We start from the raw sequence: 16,849 nt of genomic DNA on the forward strand, positions 1-16,849 counted from the left end.
TTCTTCGCAATATCCAGGACCTGACCACCTACGACGATTCACCAGAATATTCTGTAATTCATTTGCTAATTGTAAACAAACTTCGCGAACACCTGGTTTCAATTTTGTTTTAACCATTTTCATGTCTATACGAAATCACCACATTAGAATGTTTGGACCAACTGAATACTGAATGTAGCAAAACATGAAACGTGTGAATACAATCGTTGTTTTTTATTTTTCATTGATAATGAATCAGTCAGACTGCGTCAGCGAAACTGACAAGTGAGAACCCGCCTTTAGTCTACTGAGGTGTTCATTAAGGAGACAGTGTCCTGTTAAAAACCCCGTGACAATCCGAAGTTTGTTCTTACTTAAATCAAGGAAAATATTTGAATTTTCTCGGTCGTAAGTTCTGAGATATTTGTTGAAGTGTCTTAGACCATTGGAGAATTCCCATTCCAGGTTAGGGATGAAGTCTTCCAGATTCTTGAGTTCTGCTTTAAGTTGGTTTCCACTTGGGAAGCAAAACGGTTCTGGTTAAGTTAGTGGAGTGTTCGCTCCTTTTCTAGCTAGATCGTTTGCTTTTTCATTACCATATATCACTTGGTGAGCTGGACCTACAGTAGAAGGACTTCTTCTTTGCCTAATTTGTTTTTCTAGTCATTCTTTGATCAACTTCGAATTGATGGTTACTGAGTTGATCGCTCTTAAGGCTGTTTGACTATTGGATAAGATGGTTATTTCTTGTTTCAAATAGTTCCAATCTAAAATAAGTTGTACGCATCTTTCGATAGCGTAGATTTGGTTGGAGCTGGGGTAGGTTCCCATCGGAGTATTTAGTTTTCGGCCCAAATACTCCCATCCCTTCTTCCTGCATTGTTTTTTAAAGCTGCTATGCTTATAAGATACAGAATTAACATCTTGTTACTTTTAACATATCTATATTTGTTCATACAACTACAATCTGACCTAGAACAATCTGACAATAAGATTAAGGATATTTATAATTTTTATCTATCTAGATAAAAATCTGAGTGACTCGAAGACACTGTCTAAAACTGTTGATAGTAAACAGAAGGAAAACCAGCTAAAAACTGTTCAAGAATGTAATTCATCGTCTAAATCAAAAAGCCTGGTCGAAAACTGCTCCAATAAAATATCCGACCTTTGTATGATGATCGTGCGAAAACATAAAGGCGGAAAAAAGGCTGCGCCCATCGTTGTTACTCTCTCGAGAAGTCAGCCAAATTTAGACAGCTTTAGTGGCCATGCAGGTAAGTTATTAGTCTATATACAGAGAAATTAATAAAAATAGAACAGCATGCCATAAAAGACGCCGAAACAATTACTCGTATGACGACTAAAAATTACCCTGTATACCGGGTGCGTCTCAAAAGTGGCTCACCCCTATAACTTTTTTATTTTTTCAGATAAAATAACGGGATTCGGTATGTTAGTATATGACATAAATTGGGATTGCTTGACGTATTGAATTGTTTTCGGTCACTTCCGGTTTCACCTGAATGACCTGAAATGACTACAACTTTTGATTTTTAAATGGCACCCTCGGTATTTTTTTACTTTATTCGATAGAAAATGACATTCTGAATCGAATGACGTATCATATGTCAATTTTTGACATAGTCACTCGAAAACAAATTCTATTTTAAATTACAATCTAGACTGCTGAAGACTAGACCAGAAGGCTGTGTTAAAAACACTAATTTTTAATCAAGGAGCCTTGGAAAAATAGATTTGATCATCTAATGTTTTTAGTGTCTTGTCCTGGCCGGTTAAAAGATGCCCAAATCGCATTTTTAATCATATCTCAATTTTTTCAAATGGAACGAGGGTGGCTCATTAGCATATTTGGAAAACGCATTTTTTTACGAATAATTTGATACTCTTGGTATTTTGAGTCAAATTGTCGTTATGAACCCCATGTTGCAATTTGAAATAAACCATATGCCAAAAGTTCAAAAGTTGACATATGATATGTCATTCGATTCAGAGTGTCATTTTCTATCGAATAAAGCTTGATTTTCATGCATCCGTTATCCGTTGATACGATGGTCCGATATTCATTTTATTGGTTGACTTTAAAGACTTCAATTGGTTAGAAACGGTTAACCAATCGAAGTCTTTACATTCAACCAATAAAATTAATATCGTATCATCGTATCGTCGGACAGCGGATGCATGAAAATCAAGCTTAAAGTAAAAACATACCGAGGGTGCCATTTAATAATCAAAAGTTGTAGTCATTTCCGGCGAAACCGAAAGTGACAAAAAACAATTGAATACGTCAATCAATCCTAATTTATGTGATATACTAACATACCAAATCTCGTTTTTTTATCTGAAGAGATAAAAAAGTTATAGGGGTGAGCCACTTTTGAGACGCACCCGGTATATATTTTTTTTATATTAATTTGTTTTTTCTTATCGGTTTTAGCGTCACTGCTGATGTGTCCTGGCGGATCTAGTCATGGAAGTGGAGGTAATGGTAACAAAAAGGACTGCTCTCCGTTTGGTTTTTTCAAAGGGAGCAAAAAATCTAATTCGAAAAAAAAGAGTTCAGATGGAGAAAAGTTTCTAAAAATTAATGGTAATATACCTATAAGGTGTACTATATAAATAATAATAAAATTTACTAGTCAATGTTTTTGGAACACGCTTAAAGCCGCATTCCGAACCCAAAAATTAGTGCAAAGAGTTAAAAGTTAAAAATTCCTACCACTAATTTTGACGTTTTGAATGCTTACATTGAAATTAGAGGTACAAACTTCTACGCTAATTGAAACAACTAATTTATGCCACTAATTTTGAGGTTCTGAATGAAGCTTAAAGCCTCATTCAGAACCCAAAAATTAGAGAAAAGAGTTAAAAGTTTGTTAACTTTTTCTATTTTAGATGACTGTAAGAAAAACAGTGGAAAGGAAAAGAAATCTAACTCAAACAATTCATGCGCGACCGAAAACAAATCTAAACCGAACGATTCATGTAAAACCAATCAAGTTAAATCCGAACCCTGCATACCCTGTAAGCACGAAGATTACAGTAAAAAACAAGTTCTGAAAAAAACGAATAATTGCGCGAAGGAGAAAGACGACCCCTGTAAGAAAAAAGAAGATCCTTGTAAGAAATCGGACAAGGCATCGGATAAGGATCCGTACAATTGTGTCAAGGACACGAAATCTAAAACTAAGGCGGACGGTGCTGGCAAAGAAAAGGAGGATCCTTGTAAGAAAAAAGAGGACCCATGTAAGAACAAAAATGACGCCTCCAAGAAAATAGAAGATCCTTGCAAGAAAAAAGAGGATCCGTGTAAAAAGAAAGAGGATTCTTCTAAGCCAAAAGAAGATCCATGTAAGAAAAAAGAGGATCCCTGTAAGAAAAAGGATGATCCTTGTAAAAAGAAAGAAGATTCTTGTAAACCAAAAGAGGACCCTTGCAAGAAAAAGGAGGATCCTTGTAAGAAAAAAGACGATCCTTGTCAAAAGAAAGAGGATTCTTGTAAGCCGAAAGATGATCCGTGTAAGAAAAAAGAGGATCCATGTAAGAAAAAGGAGGATCCTTGTAAAAAGAAAGAAGATTCTTGTAAAACAAAAGAGGATCCTTGCAAGAAAAAGGAGGAAACTTCTAAGAAAAAAGACGATCCTTGTAAAAAGAAAGAGGATTCTGGTAAGCCGAAAGATGATCCTTGTAAGAAAAAAGAAGATCCTTGTAAGAAAAAAGAGGATCCGTGTAAGAAAAAAGAGGATTCGTGTAAGAAAGAGGGAAAAAAGGTTGAAGATCCGTGCAAGAAAAGCTCTAGTAAAAGGGACTGTAGGTCTCCAATGAACAAACCGATTAAGAAAATTATATGTACTACCCCTAAATCGAAGTTCAGGAACAAGTATCCCTGGAACGACCCCGAACTGGCCAACAAGCAGTCTAAACGACAATGCGATAAAGGTATATATATATTTTTTAATTGTATTTAAAAGTACTGATTTTGAAAATTTAGCAAAAGAAGCAAAAGCTGCTCAAGAAAAAAAATGTGCCCCCAAAGAACAAAAATCTGATCCTTGCATGGATAAGACTCAGAAAGCGTGTCGCACACAACAGGCAATATTAAAGAAGTTCAATAGTATGGATAATACAAAGCCTGGCTCGAGTTCGAAACCTAAATCTGTTAGTTGTTCTCCACCAGACAAAAACAAACAAATGGAGTGTAAAAAAGAAGATCCGTGTAAGAAGCAGGAAGATCCATGTAAGAAAAAAGAGGATCCTTGTAAGAAAAAGGAAGATCCTTCTAAGAAAGGGGACGATCCTTGTAAAAGTAGTTCGAAACCGAAAAAGAAATGTAGGAGTCCTACAAGCAACTCCGATTTGCGCTCGAAAATTCAATCTCCTTCTGTTCATTGTAACATGATGGAAAATAATCAAGGTAAACTATACTATGTTTTTTTCTCAGGTAAGATTTCGACTAACCTAATTTCGATTTAACTAAAAAAAGTTTCTAATATTTTTGAAGTTAACTTTTGATGGGTTGATATATAAATTCGCCATGCGTCATCTCTTCTTGTTTCTAACCAGTTTTATTTGTTTATTTCAAAAATGACAGATCATATTTTTTCAATATTATTGGTTTGACGAAACGATGAACGACAAACGCACGCCGTTGCGTATGAACTCGACTTAAGATTTTTGAGAGTTGTCAAACTCTTATCAAATTATAGGTTATAATTTTGTGTCAAATTATGTCAAATAGAAATGATAAATATTTTGCATTTTGGACTGTGTTATTTCGTGTTTTTTAAAATTAAGTGGAGGAAAACTCGAGGGAAAATTAAGTGCTGACCCAAAATACACACTTGCTTGTTTTGTATTAACACATCCTGTAACTGTTTTTAATAAAATAACTCGAGTAGATTTTCTCAGTTTTATACAGTTTTTTTTTGACAATATTTTGAAGTAATCACTTGTCACTCGAATTTTAAATATATTAATTTTCTGTTGTGCGTTCCAGTTGTACCAACTTATTTCTTTGTAAAATAAAATAAAATACTTTGAAAATAAAATGACAGACACATCTATCACTATCACAAGGATCTTGTCGTTGGACAGACTATATTCTGAAATACTTGAAATTAGATTTTTGATGGGCAAATGCAAGACCAAGACCTTGGTTTTAGAATTACAAATAAAAAAAATTAAAATTGTAAATTTTCAGGGGCTGTAGGAAGAACAGTGTCATCTATTCAAGGTAAACCATTAACTCGACATCGTTACCCATGGAACGTAAGTCGAAACGACTTCAGGATAGACCAAGTAAAATATGTTTTTCCTTTTTCAGATGAGGCAACAGAAGAAATGAAAATGCACGCCAAGTTTCCCGGAATCTTTCGAGGATCGTCACTGGTCGTCTTGTACAGCAGGTTGTTGGAACACACAAACATGTCATTATCTCAGATTATAAACATGTCATTGAGGAAGATCAGTCACAGCAGCGGCATTCTACATAGATCCAATAAGGTCGGTTTAAAGAGCGATGATGATGCCTGTAAGAAATCTGCCTTGGATTTGTTTCCAAATAGGAAGAAAGTCGACTCTACTCTAGGTAAAATAAAACAGTAATTCACCACAATACACCTAAACACTTTTGAACACTAGAAGCGTATTTTGCTAACATGATATCATCATCAGCAGACGATTAAAACTAAACTAATATCTACAAAATTGAGCGTTTATATAGGCACTCAGTTGAAACCGATCAGGCGTAACAAAACTAGCCAAGCGAGTCAAAAACCAACCGAGCGTAACAATTAATTACCGAGACCAGAGTAATAGGGACAATATATTTATAAATACCACTACACACAGATATACCAGGTGCGTCTCAAAAGTGGCTCACCCCTATAACTTTTTTATACTCCAAATTTTCTTTTTTTATACACTCCAAACGAGATTTGATTTGTTAGTATATGAAATAAATTAAGATTGATTGACGTATCTATTCAATTGTTTTTGGTCACTTCCTGTTTCACCGAAAATGACTAAAACTTTTGATTTTTAAATGGCACCTCTCTCTTTTTTACTTTATTCGACAGAAAATTAAATTCTGAATAGAATGACATATCTATCAAATGTCAATTTTTGACATTCTCGCTTAATAAAAAATCGTATTTTAAATTTCAATCTAGAGTGCCATGGCTATGTTAAAAACACTAATTCTTAATCAAGGAGCCTTGGAAAAAGAGATTTGGTCGTCTAATGTTTTTAGTGTCTTGTCCTGACCGGATAAAAAAATGCCCAAATCGTATTTCTAATCATATCTCAATTTTTTCAAGTGGAACGAGGGTGGCTCATTAGCATATTTGGAAAAATCATTTTTTTACGAATAATTTGATACCACACACTTGGTATTTCGTGTCAAATTTTCGTTACGAACCGCAAGTTATAATTTCAAATAAACCATATGCGAAAATGTCAAAAGTTGACATATGATATGTCATTCTATTCAGAGTGTCATTTTCTATCAAATAAAGTAAAAAAATACCGAAGATGTCATTTAAAAATCAACAGTTGTAGTCATTTCCGGTGAAACAAGAAGTGACCGAAAACAATTTAATACGTCAATCAATCCTAATTTATGTCTATACTAACATACCAAATTTCGTTTTTCTTAACTGAAAAAATAAAAAAGTTATAGGAGCGAGTCACTTTTTAATGTTAATAATTTAAAATTAATGAAACCATTTGGTGGGTACCAACTGAGCAAGAAAGGTGCTGAACTTTGCGAGGCAACCCTTCGAAACAAAGAGATGAAGAAATGTGAAGCAAAAACGACAAAGAAAGCTAGTTCGGAAAGTGTGAAAGCCACAAGCCATAATTTAAAATTAATCAAATCATTTGGTGGGTACCAACTGAGCGTCTATATAAACCTTCAATTTTGTAGATATTAGAGAGATATAGCAAAGTCCAATACTGCCGCAATTTCGTTATTAGCGCTGACGTTATTTTGACATTTGCGTTTGTTGAACTTCGAGTTATGGCAACACAAAATGATGCCAACATTTAGCCTTAACCTAGTTTTCCGATTTTGTCAATGAAAAAGGCATCTAAATTCATAATTTTTCTTTATTTTTATAAAAAATACCTATTAAATATATCAGAAGTTTTAATTAGTGTCTAAAAGAAAGTGTGTCTAAAAAGGAGTACAATTTAACCCAATAAAGAGTTATCTCAAATTTTATAAAAAAATACAGTATCTCAACTGATAAAATAACGTTCCGAAACTGTCAAAATACCGCACGGAGTCTTCTCCACCTAAATACCGGCATGCGGTAACGTTAATAGCGCACAAACGCTTATTATGACACTTTAACTTTCATAATTGCCAAAATAACGCCTCGGTTAATACCGCATATCTTTGTCATATCTTTCTATTAGTTTAGTTTTAATCCTTTGATGATGATAATAGCCTGGTTAGCGAAACGCGCGTCCAGTGCAAAAGTAAAGTGTTTTGGTATATTGCGGTGAATTTGAATTAGTGTTTTATTTTGCTATTGTTACACCAAAGATTCCAACTCTCAACTGTAATCTACTCTAGGTATAAAAGAATATTGCATAATGAAGAACCGTAAAACGAAACAAGAAAGTGAAAAAACGGATTATAAAACACGTAATGATAATAGTTTGGGTTTAAAATACACTGGTCCAACATGGGATAAAAATTATCTTGAGATAGAAGAAGAATGCAAAAAGCCTGAAGAACCGACCATCCTTAGAAACAAGGAAATGAAAAAATGTGAAGCAAAAACGACGAAAAAAGCTAGTTTAGAAAGTGTGAAAGCCAAAGATAAATGTCAAAAGTCCGACCCATGCCTGGGGAAAGGCTCAACATTAAACAGCACACCAACAAAGAAAGAGACCACTAAACTTCGCAAGGAAGCAGAGAAGAAACACAGTATGAACAAATGTGTAGGGAAAACTGAGAAGAAAACAGATCCCTGTAAAAAATCACCAAGCAACGATAAAACTGATAAAAAATGCAAGGAATCAGTTAAAACTGCCAAGTCCGACCCATGCTTGAGCAAAAATTTGCAATATGATATAGGTATAAGCAAGAAAGGTGCTGAAGCTTGCGGGACAATCCTTAGAAACAAGGATATGAAAAAATGTGAAACAAAAACGACGAAAAAAGCTAGTTTAGACAGTGTGACAGCCAAAGATAAATGTCAAAAGTCCGACCCATGCCTGGGGAAAGGCTCAACATTAAATAGCACACCAACAAAGAAAGAGGCCACTAAACTTCTCAAGAAAGCAGAGAAGAAACACGACAGTATGAACAATTGTGTAGGGAAAACTGAGAAGAAAACAGATCCCTGTAAAAAATCACCAAGCAACGATAAAAATGATAAAAAATGCAAGGAATCGGTTAAAACTAGCAAGTCCGATCCATGCTTGAGAAAAAATTTGCAATATGAGATGGGTATAAGCAAGAAAGGTGCTGAAGTTTGCGAGGCAATCCTTAGAAACAGAGCAATGAAGAAATGTGAAAGAACAACGAAAAAAGCAAGTTTAGAAAGTCTGGCAGCTAAAGATAAATGTCAAAAGTCTGACCCATGCCTGGGGAAAGGCTCAAAATCAAACAGCAACGATGCTGGCAAAGATAAAGTTAAAAAAGATGATAGATGTCGAGAAGTTTCTGATCTTCTGTCCAAAGCACATGACAAAACTGCTTGTAAAGAATCAGGAGCAGTAAAAACTACCAAAATGGAAGGTTCATGTGATGAAGGTGTAAGCAAAAAAGAAAGTACGAAGAAATGTGAAACTAGAACAACATGTAAAAAGTCTACAACCAGTATTAGTGACAAAACTAATAAGAAATGCGATAAAATGAAACCAGGCGACGATGAAGAGAGATGTAGAAAAGTTGCTGAACTTTTATCCAGAGCGCATGGCAAAACTGATTGCAAAGAATCAGAAGCAGTAAAAACTACCAAAAAGAAAGAGGCATGTGATGAAGGCATAAACAAAAAAGAAAGTACAAAGACATGTGAAACAAGAACATCATGTAAAAAGTCGACAACCAGTGTTAGTGACAAAACTAATAAGAAATGCGATGAAAGGAAACCAGGCGACGATGAAGAGAGATGTAGAAAAGTTGCTGAACTTTTATCTAGAGCGCATGGCAAAACTGATTGTAAAGAATCAGAAGCAGTGAAAACTGCCAAAAAGAAAGAGTTATGTGATGAAGGCATAAGCAAAAAAGAAAGTACGAAGAAATGTGAAACCAGAACAATATGTAAAAAGTCCATAACCAGTGTTACTGACAAAATGAATAAGAAATGCGATGAAATGAAACCTGTCGACAATAATGACAGATGTAGAAAAGTTGGTGAAAACGAAAGTACAAAAAAATGCGACACCAGAACAACATGTAAAATGTCCACAACCAGTGTTAGTGACAAAACTAATAATAAATGCGATGAAATGAAACCAGTCGACAATGAAGACAGATGTAGAAAAGTTGCTGAACGTTTATCCAGAGCGCATGCAAAAACTGACTGTGACAAACCAGAAGCAGTAAAAACTACCAAACAGAAAGATTGTGATGAAGACAAAAAAGAAAGTACGAAAACATGCGAAACAAGAACAACATGTAAAAAGTCCACAACCAGTATAAGTGACCAAACTAATAAGAAATGCGATGAAATGAAAACAGTCGACAACAAAGACAGATGTAGAAAAGTAGCTGAAAAAGAAAGTATAAAGAAATGTGAAACCAGAACAACACGAAAAAAGTCTAAAACCAAACTAATAAGAAATGACAAAACTAATAAGAAATGCGATGAAATGAAACCAGTCGACTTTGAAGACAGATGTAGAAAAGTTACTGAACGTTTATCCAAAGCGCATGCAAAAACTGACTGTAACGAACCAGAAGCAGTAAAATCTATCAAAAAGAAAGAGTCATGTGATGAAGGCATAAGCAAAAAAGAAAGTACGAAAAAATGTGAAACTAGAACAACATGTAAAAAGTCCACAACCAGTGTTAGTGATAAAACTAATAAGAAATGCGATGAAATGAAACCAGTCGACAATGAAGACAGATGTAAAAAAGTTGCTGAAAAAGAAAGTGCGAAGAAATGTGAAACAAGAATATCATGTAAAAAGTCCATATCCAATGTTAGTGACAAAACTAATAAGAAATGTGATGAAATGAAACCAGTCGACAATGAAGACAAATGTAGAAAAGTTGCTGAACGTTTATCCAGAGCGCATGCAAAAACTGACTGTGTCAAACCAGAAGCAGTAAAAACTACCAACCAGAAAGATTGTGATGAAGGCAAAAAAGAAAGTACGAAAACATGCGAAACAAGAACAACATGTAAAAAGTCTAAAACCAAACTAATAAGAAATGACAAAACTAATAAGAAATGCGATGAAATGAAACCAGTCGACAATGAAGACAGATGTAGAAAAATTGCTGAAAAAGAAAGTACGAAGAAATGTGAAACCAGAACAACATGTAAAATGTCCATAACCAGTGTTAGTGACAAAACTAATAAGAAATGCAATGAAATGAAACCAGTCGACAATGAAGACATATGTAGAAAAGTTGCTGAAAGTTTATCCAGAGCGCATGCAAAACCTGACTGTGCCGAACCAGAAGCAGTGAAAACTACCCAACAGAAAGACTGTGATAAAGGCAAAAAAGAAGGTACAAAAACATGCGAAACAAGAACAACATGTAAAAAGCCGCCGACCACTGTTAGTAGCAAAACTAATAATAAATGCAATGAAATGAAACCAATAGAGGATGAACGTCAAGATCCTAACCCATGCTCAATGATTGCAAAATATGGCGAAGACATAGGCAAACAGGCTGCTGAAATTTGCAAGCAAAGACTAGAAAGTATGAAGAAATGTGAAACAAAAAAAGCAAGCAAGGCAAAATCGGAAGATCCATGTAAAAAAACGACATCTAATGTTGAGGTTCAAACTGCGGACAAATGCAAGCAAAAGGAATTAAAAGACAAAGCTAATAAGTCTGACACATGCTTAAAGAAACGTCCCCAATATGACATAGGTATCAGCAAAAAGGGTGCTGAGCTATGTGAAGCAATACGTGGAAATCTAGAAAAGAAGAAATGCGAAAAAAAACCTGCAAAGAAAGTTAAATCACAGAGTTCATGTAATAAATCGATGGAAAAAACTGTTAAAAAATGCAGCCAAACGGAATCAGTCAAAGATAAATGCGACAAACCTGACCCTTGCTCCAAAAAAAAACTTGAAGCTAATAAAAGCATGAGCAAAGAATCGCCTGAGCTCTGCAAGTCGATTTCTAAAAAGCAGGAAATGAAGAAATGTGAAGCTAAATCTACACAAAATGCAAACATAGCTAGTGGTTTGTCAAAGAAAAAGTCAATTTGCAAATCTTCTAAAAGAATCTACTACAAAACAAAAGGATATAAAAAAGATTCTCGTAAGAAAGAAATGAAGAAATGCAAGGATATATCTAAGAAAAAAGGTAAGGTTGAATGTAATAAAACAAAGGCTAACAAAAAAGACAAGTGTGCAGAGAAAAAAAAGGATACTGAAATAAATTGCGCAAAAGAAGGTGATGGTAAAGTTAATAAAGAAGATAAGTGTAAAGAAGTTGCAGAACTTTTAGCCAAAGCTCATGGAAAAAATGACTGCAAAGAATCAGACGGGAAAACTACCAAAAATAAAGCAGATCATGTTGAGGGAAATAAATTTGAAATTTTCATTAAGATTAATAAGAAAGATGATAAATTGGAGTTAAAAGGATCCAACGTTTCATGTAAGAATAAAGATAATAAAAAAGAACAGAAACTAGAATGTAATAATAAAATTAAAGAGAAGGATAGTTGTAAAAGTGTGGCTGAAACTCAACACAAAAGTTGTAAAAAATCAAGTAAAATTGTCGAAAAAAATAAAAAATCTGTATTAAAAGCAGGTAACATTTTATTTAAAAATAAAAATATCAAAGATCAAAAGCCGGAATGCAATAATAAAGTTAAAGAAAAGGATAGTTGTAAAAGTGTAGCTGATAGTAACAAAAGTTCTAGAAAGATTGTCGAAAAAGATGATAAATGTGTTTTAAAAGCATGTAACGATTTATGTAAGAATAAAAATAAGAAAGATCAAAAACCAGAATACAATAATAACGTAAAAGAAAAGAACAGTTGTAAAAGTGTAGCTGAAAGTTCTAGAAAGATTGTCGAAAAAGATGATAAATGTGTTTTAAAAGCATGTAACGATTTATGTAAGAATAAAAATAAGAAAGGTCTAAAACCAGAATGCAATAATAAAATAAAAGAAAAGGATAGTTGTAAAAGTGTAGCTAAAACTAGCAAAAGTTGTGAAAATTCCAGTAAGATTGTTGAAAAAGATGATACATGTGTGTTAAAATCATGCGCCGATGCGTGTAAGAACAAAGATAGAGCACAGAAAGTGAAATCCAGTAGTAGCGTTAAAGAAAATAATTGTGTAGATTCTGGTAAGATTATTAAGAAGTCAAAATCATGTGATATTGTAACTAAGAACAAAACTAATATAGACCTAAAGCCAAAATGCGAAAACAAAATTAAACAAAATGATAGTTGTAAAAAACTAGCTGAAACTCCAGCAAAATCACCTCAAAAAGCTCTCTGCAAAGAAACGTCAGTGAAAGAGAAATCAATTGACGATTCATGTAAGAATAAAGATAATAAAGAACATGATAGTAAAGTTCAAGACCCAGAGAGATGTAAAAAATTCGCCGAACTTCTAGCTAAAGCACATTCAAAAACCGATGCATTAGAAAAAAAGAATGACTGTAACGAATCATCAGTGAAAACTGCCAAAAAAGAACCAGTAAAATGTGATATTGCAACTGAAAGCACAACAAATATAGATCTAAAGCCAAAATGCGAAAAGAAAATTAAAGAAAATGATAGTTGTAAAAAACTAGCTGAAACTCCAACAAAATCACCTCAAAAAACTCACTGCAACGAAACGACAGTGAAAGAGAAATCAATTGACGATTCATGTAAGAATAAAGATAATAAAGAACATGATAGTAAAGTTCAAGACCCAGAGAGATGTAAAAAATTCGCCGAACTTATAGCTAAAGCACATTCAAAAACCGATGCATTAGAAAAAAAGAATGACTGTAACGAATCATCAGTGAAAACTGCCAAAAAAGAACCAGAAAAATGTGATAAATTAATCAAAGTAGAAAAAGTACAGTGCAAAAGTGAAGTTAAAGAAAAGAGTAGTAGTGAAAAAGTAGCTGAAAATCTTTCAAAATCAGCCGAAAAGGATGAGTGCAAGCAATCTTCAGAAAAAACTACCGAAAAGGAACCAGAAAGTGTAGTAGAAAATAAATGTGAAAGTAAAAAAGGCGAAGAATCAATCAAAGAAGAAAAGATAGAGTGCAAACCTAAAGTTATAGTACAGAATAGTTGTGAAAAACTAACTGAAGTTCTATCAAAAACGATCTCAAAGGATCCCTGTGTTGAATCTGAGGTGGAAACTTCTAAAAATGCAGTAGTAAAGGTTTGTGAACAAATAATAAAGCAACCTAAGACAGAACAAAAACCAGAATGCATTAAAGAAGTGAAAAAAGAAGAAGATCCTTGTCAAACAATTGCTGAAATCCTGTCAAGATGTGCCTTAAAAAGCCAATGTGTTGAATCGATATCTAAATCTACAAAAAAGGAACAAAACGAAGTACCGGAAAAGAAATGTGGCAGCTCTAAAAAGATTATTAAGGAGGAGATAAAAAAGGAGTCTAGAGTAACTGAAAATAAAATAGAAAGTCACCCAAAAATTTCTAAAACTGAAACAATCTGTGCTAAGCCTGGTGATGGTGGACAGAAGCCAGCTGAGCAATCCTGTGGAGATGTTAAAACAGATAAAAAAGAATTATGTCCAAAGTTTCCGTTTCAACGTAAGATGCCTGAAGAGTCAAATGATTGCATTGATGATTGCTGTGCGGAGCCGAAAAAAGCTCTGCCAGACCAAAGTATTCAGAAGGGTTTGAAGAGTCTAACGAGTATGCTTCCAGAAGATTGCGAAGAGGAGGTTAGAGATATGGGTTTGCTAAAGCAATGCATGAAAATGACAAGAAATACAAAACAACCTTTTGTTGAACGTAAGTGTATTTAATACCATGGGTTTCTCAAAAAAAGTGGCTCACCCCCTATAACTTTTTTATTTTTTCAGATAACAAAACGAGATTTGGCATGTTATAGTCTGTGAAACGAATAACTTTGAATTTGACAGTTCCCGCGGGCTTTTCTAGTGATAATTTTATTAGGTTAGCATCTTGCGGCCATGCTGGCGCAATGCCGTCTCTAATAGAACAGCCTCGGAGCGAGATTTATGACGTCACGCTAGTTAGATACTACGGATTAGTAAATATGTTATAGAATACATGGAAAACATAATTATTTTTCGTATTTATGGTTTGTATTTTAAAAATGATATAGTTTACAGTTAATAAATACAATATATATAACTATTTATAGTAATAAATACTTTGGCAAATAAACTGTGAACCATATAAATGCAGGATATGTTTTACAGTATGGCTGAAATCATATTCCATAGTCAATGTAGATAGTTTTAGTGTTAAGAATAATAATTTAAAAAAATATGTGGTCATCTTTTGACAAGTTTATATTAGTTTATTAATTGCAGTAAACATTATGTTGTGTGTGGGGTGAATATTTTATATGTAATTTTTTGGATTATATTTGACACTATTTTTTTCATATGACACAACACTGATGAAGGCTATAATGTTAGCCGAAACGTTTTTTTTAACCAAATAAAAATAATGAAAAACCAAATGAAAATCAAAAATTTTAGAATAATTTTACATATAAAATGACAGGCGATCTCTATTTCATAGCCATCGCTGACGCCTTTTTTCTATGATATTGTATTATTTGCAAATATAATTTTTCGAACATTAATAACAATACATCATTATTAGTAGAGATTATATAGATCGATTTTCAAACCCCAAAATTTAAAATATATTTTACATTTTACCCAACATTTGCTGCATTTGTATAGTTCATAGTTTATTTGCCAAAGTATTTATTCCTATAAATAGGTATATTGTATTTATTAACTGTATATTATGTATATTTCATGTAAACTGTATCATTTTTAAAATACAAACAAAAAATACGAGGAATAATTATGTTTTCCATGTATTCTACAACATATTTATTAATCCGTAGTATCTAACTAGCGTGACGTCATAAATCTCGCTCCGAGGCTGTTCTACTAGAGACGGCATTGGTCTGATATTTAGAAATGTCAAAAGCTGATGACATTTTACTTTTGACAATTATGACATTTCGTGTTGATTTTTGCAAGAAGAGGAAGAACTGTCACTTGTTTTATTATTTTCCTTTTCTACTTCACGAAAGTAAAAAGAGTTACCTATCTAATTCGTTCAGGCACTCAATTTAAAGAATATCAGTAACTTTTTTGACAGACGGATTTTATATTTGCCATGTTGGTAAAAAATAACGGTCAAAATTCAAAGTTATTCATTTTATAGACTATAGTAAATGACATAAATTAAGATTGAGTGATGTGTTCAATTGTTTTCGGTCACTTCTTGTTTCACCGGAAATGACTACAACTTTTAATTTTTAAATGACACCTTGGTATTTTTTTACTTTATTCGATAAAAAATGACATTCTGAATAGAATGACACATCATATTTCAACTTTTGACATTTTTAATTAAAAAAAATGAGAATTTGCCTCGAAACATCAATGATGTGGTACCAAAATATTCGTAAAAATATGCTTTTTCCAAATATGCTAATGAGCTATCCTCGTTCCATTTGAAAAAAATGAGTTAGGATTAAAAATACGATATGGGCATATTTTAACCGGCCTGGACAGGACACGAAAAACATTAGACGATCAAATCTATTTTTCCAAGGCTCCGTGATTAAAAATTAGTGTTTTTAACATGTCATGGCACTCTAGACTGAAATTTAAAATACGATTTTTTTTTAAACTAGAATTTCAAAAGTTGACATATGATATGTCACTCTATTCAGAGTGCCATTTTCTATCAAATAGTAAAAAAATACCGACGGTGCCATTTAAAAATCGAAAGTTGTAGTCATTTCCGGTGAAACAGGAAGTAACTGAAAACAATTGAATACGTCAATCAATTCCGATTTATGTCATATACTAACCTACCAAATTTCGTTTTATTATATGAAAAAATAAAAAAGTTATAGGGGGTGGGCCACTTTTCAGAATCACCCGGTATACAGTGGGGTCCACTAAGTATGCATATGGCAATTTTTTGTATTAGAAGTCCCGTCCAAATGGAAATACTGTCAAAAGTTAGTGCATGTCCGATAGCCTAATCAGCGATATTTCGAATGACTGCAAGTCAAACAACCTACAGGGTGGGTCAAAAATACAAAAACCGTGCAAGAATAAAGTACTTTTCTTAGAAAGAATTTAAAAAAATGTCATTAAGAATAATTTTTTGAATATATAAAGACAAGCCTAAATAAAAAGTCACAGCCTCTTATGCGGAAAATGGAAATTTATCAGAAAATTCTGAAGCGTCCTCGTATACCAAGTACATATTTTTGATGTTCCGTGTATACTAGAGTTGAAATTAGCTAAAATCAACCGAGTGTTGATTATTTTGCCGTGGACTGAGCTTGGCCCTTACAATCTACAGGGTTTTTTATATCTTTTTGCTACAATTATGTATGTTATTACTGTTGCAAGGAAACTTAATTGATTTTTATGATTTCCAAACCAAACCATACGCCAGAAACTTCACTTATTCAAACTCAATATCTGACCA

The 16,849-nt window shown here is 33.4% G+C and overlaps 2 protein-coding genes across 4 annotated transcripts in view; one reads left to right on the forward strand and one right to left on the reverse strand.

Moving 5' to 3' along the window:
• The window catches only part of LOC115882942 (retinaldehyde-binding protein 1-like), an 81,696-nt gene that overhangs the window by 27,500 nt on the left and 37,347 nt on the right, over positions 1-16,849 (reverse strand). The gene's annotated exons all lie outside the window — the stretch shown is intronic.
• The window catches only part of LOC115882672 (titin homolog), a 41,626-nt gene that overhangs the window by 7,730 nt on the left and 17,047 nt on the right, over positions 1-16,849 (forward strand). Inside the window, exons 6-13 of one of the 3 annotated variants that reach the window (XM_030901051.1) lie at positions 1,005-1,256; positions 2,438-2,590; positions 2,896-3,939; positions 3,992-4,414; positions 5,201-5,233; positions 5,324-5,587; positions 7,580-12,072; positions 12,217-14,137. In XM_030901051.1, coding sequence (XP_030756911.1) covers positions 1,005-1,256; positions 2,438-2,590; positions 2,896-3,939; positions 3,992-4,414; positions 5,201-5,233; positions 5,324-5,587; positions 7,580-12,072; positions 12,217-14,137 — 8,583 coding nt within the window. Of the gene's footprint in view, positions 1-1,004; positions 1,257-2,437; positions 2,591-2,895; positions 3,940-3,991; positions 4,415-5,200; positions 5,234-5,323; positions 5,588-7,579; positions 14,138-16,849 lie in introns of all 3 variants that reach the window. The other 2 variants (XM_030900906.1, XM_030900983.1) reach the window with 2 other exon arrangements.

The sequence above is a fragment of the Sitophilus oryzae genome, unplaced genomic scaffold, assembly GCF_002938485.1.
Source record: "Sitophilus oryzae breed Bouriz unplaced genomic scaffold, Soryzae_2.0 scaffold_1000_pilon_pilon, whole genome shotgun sequence".
In the NCBI taxonomy this organism is placed as follows: Eukaryota; Metazoa; Arthropoda; class Insecta; order Coleoptera; family Curculionidae; genus Sitophilus; species Sitophilus oryzae.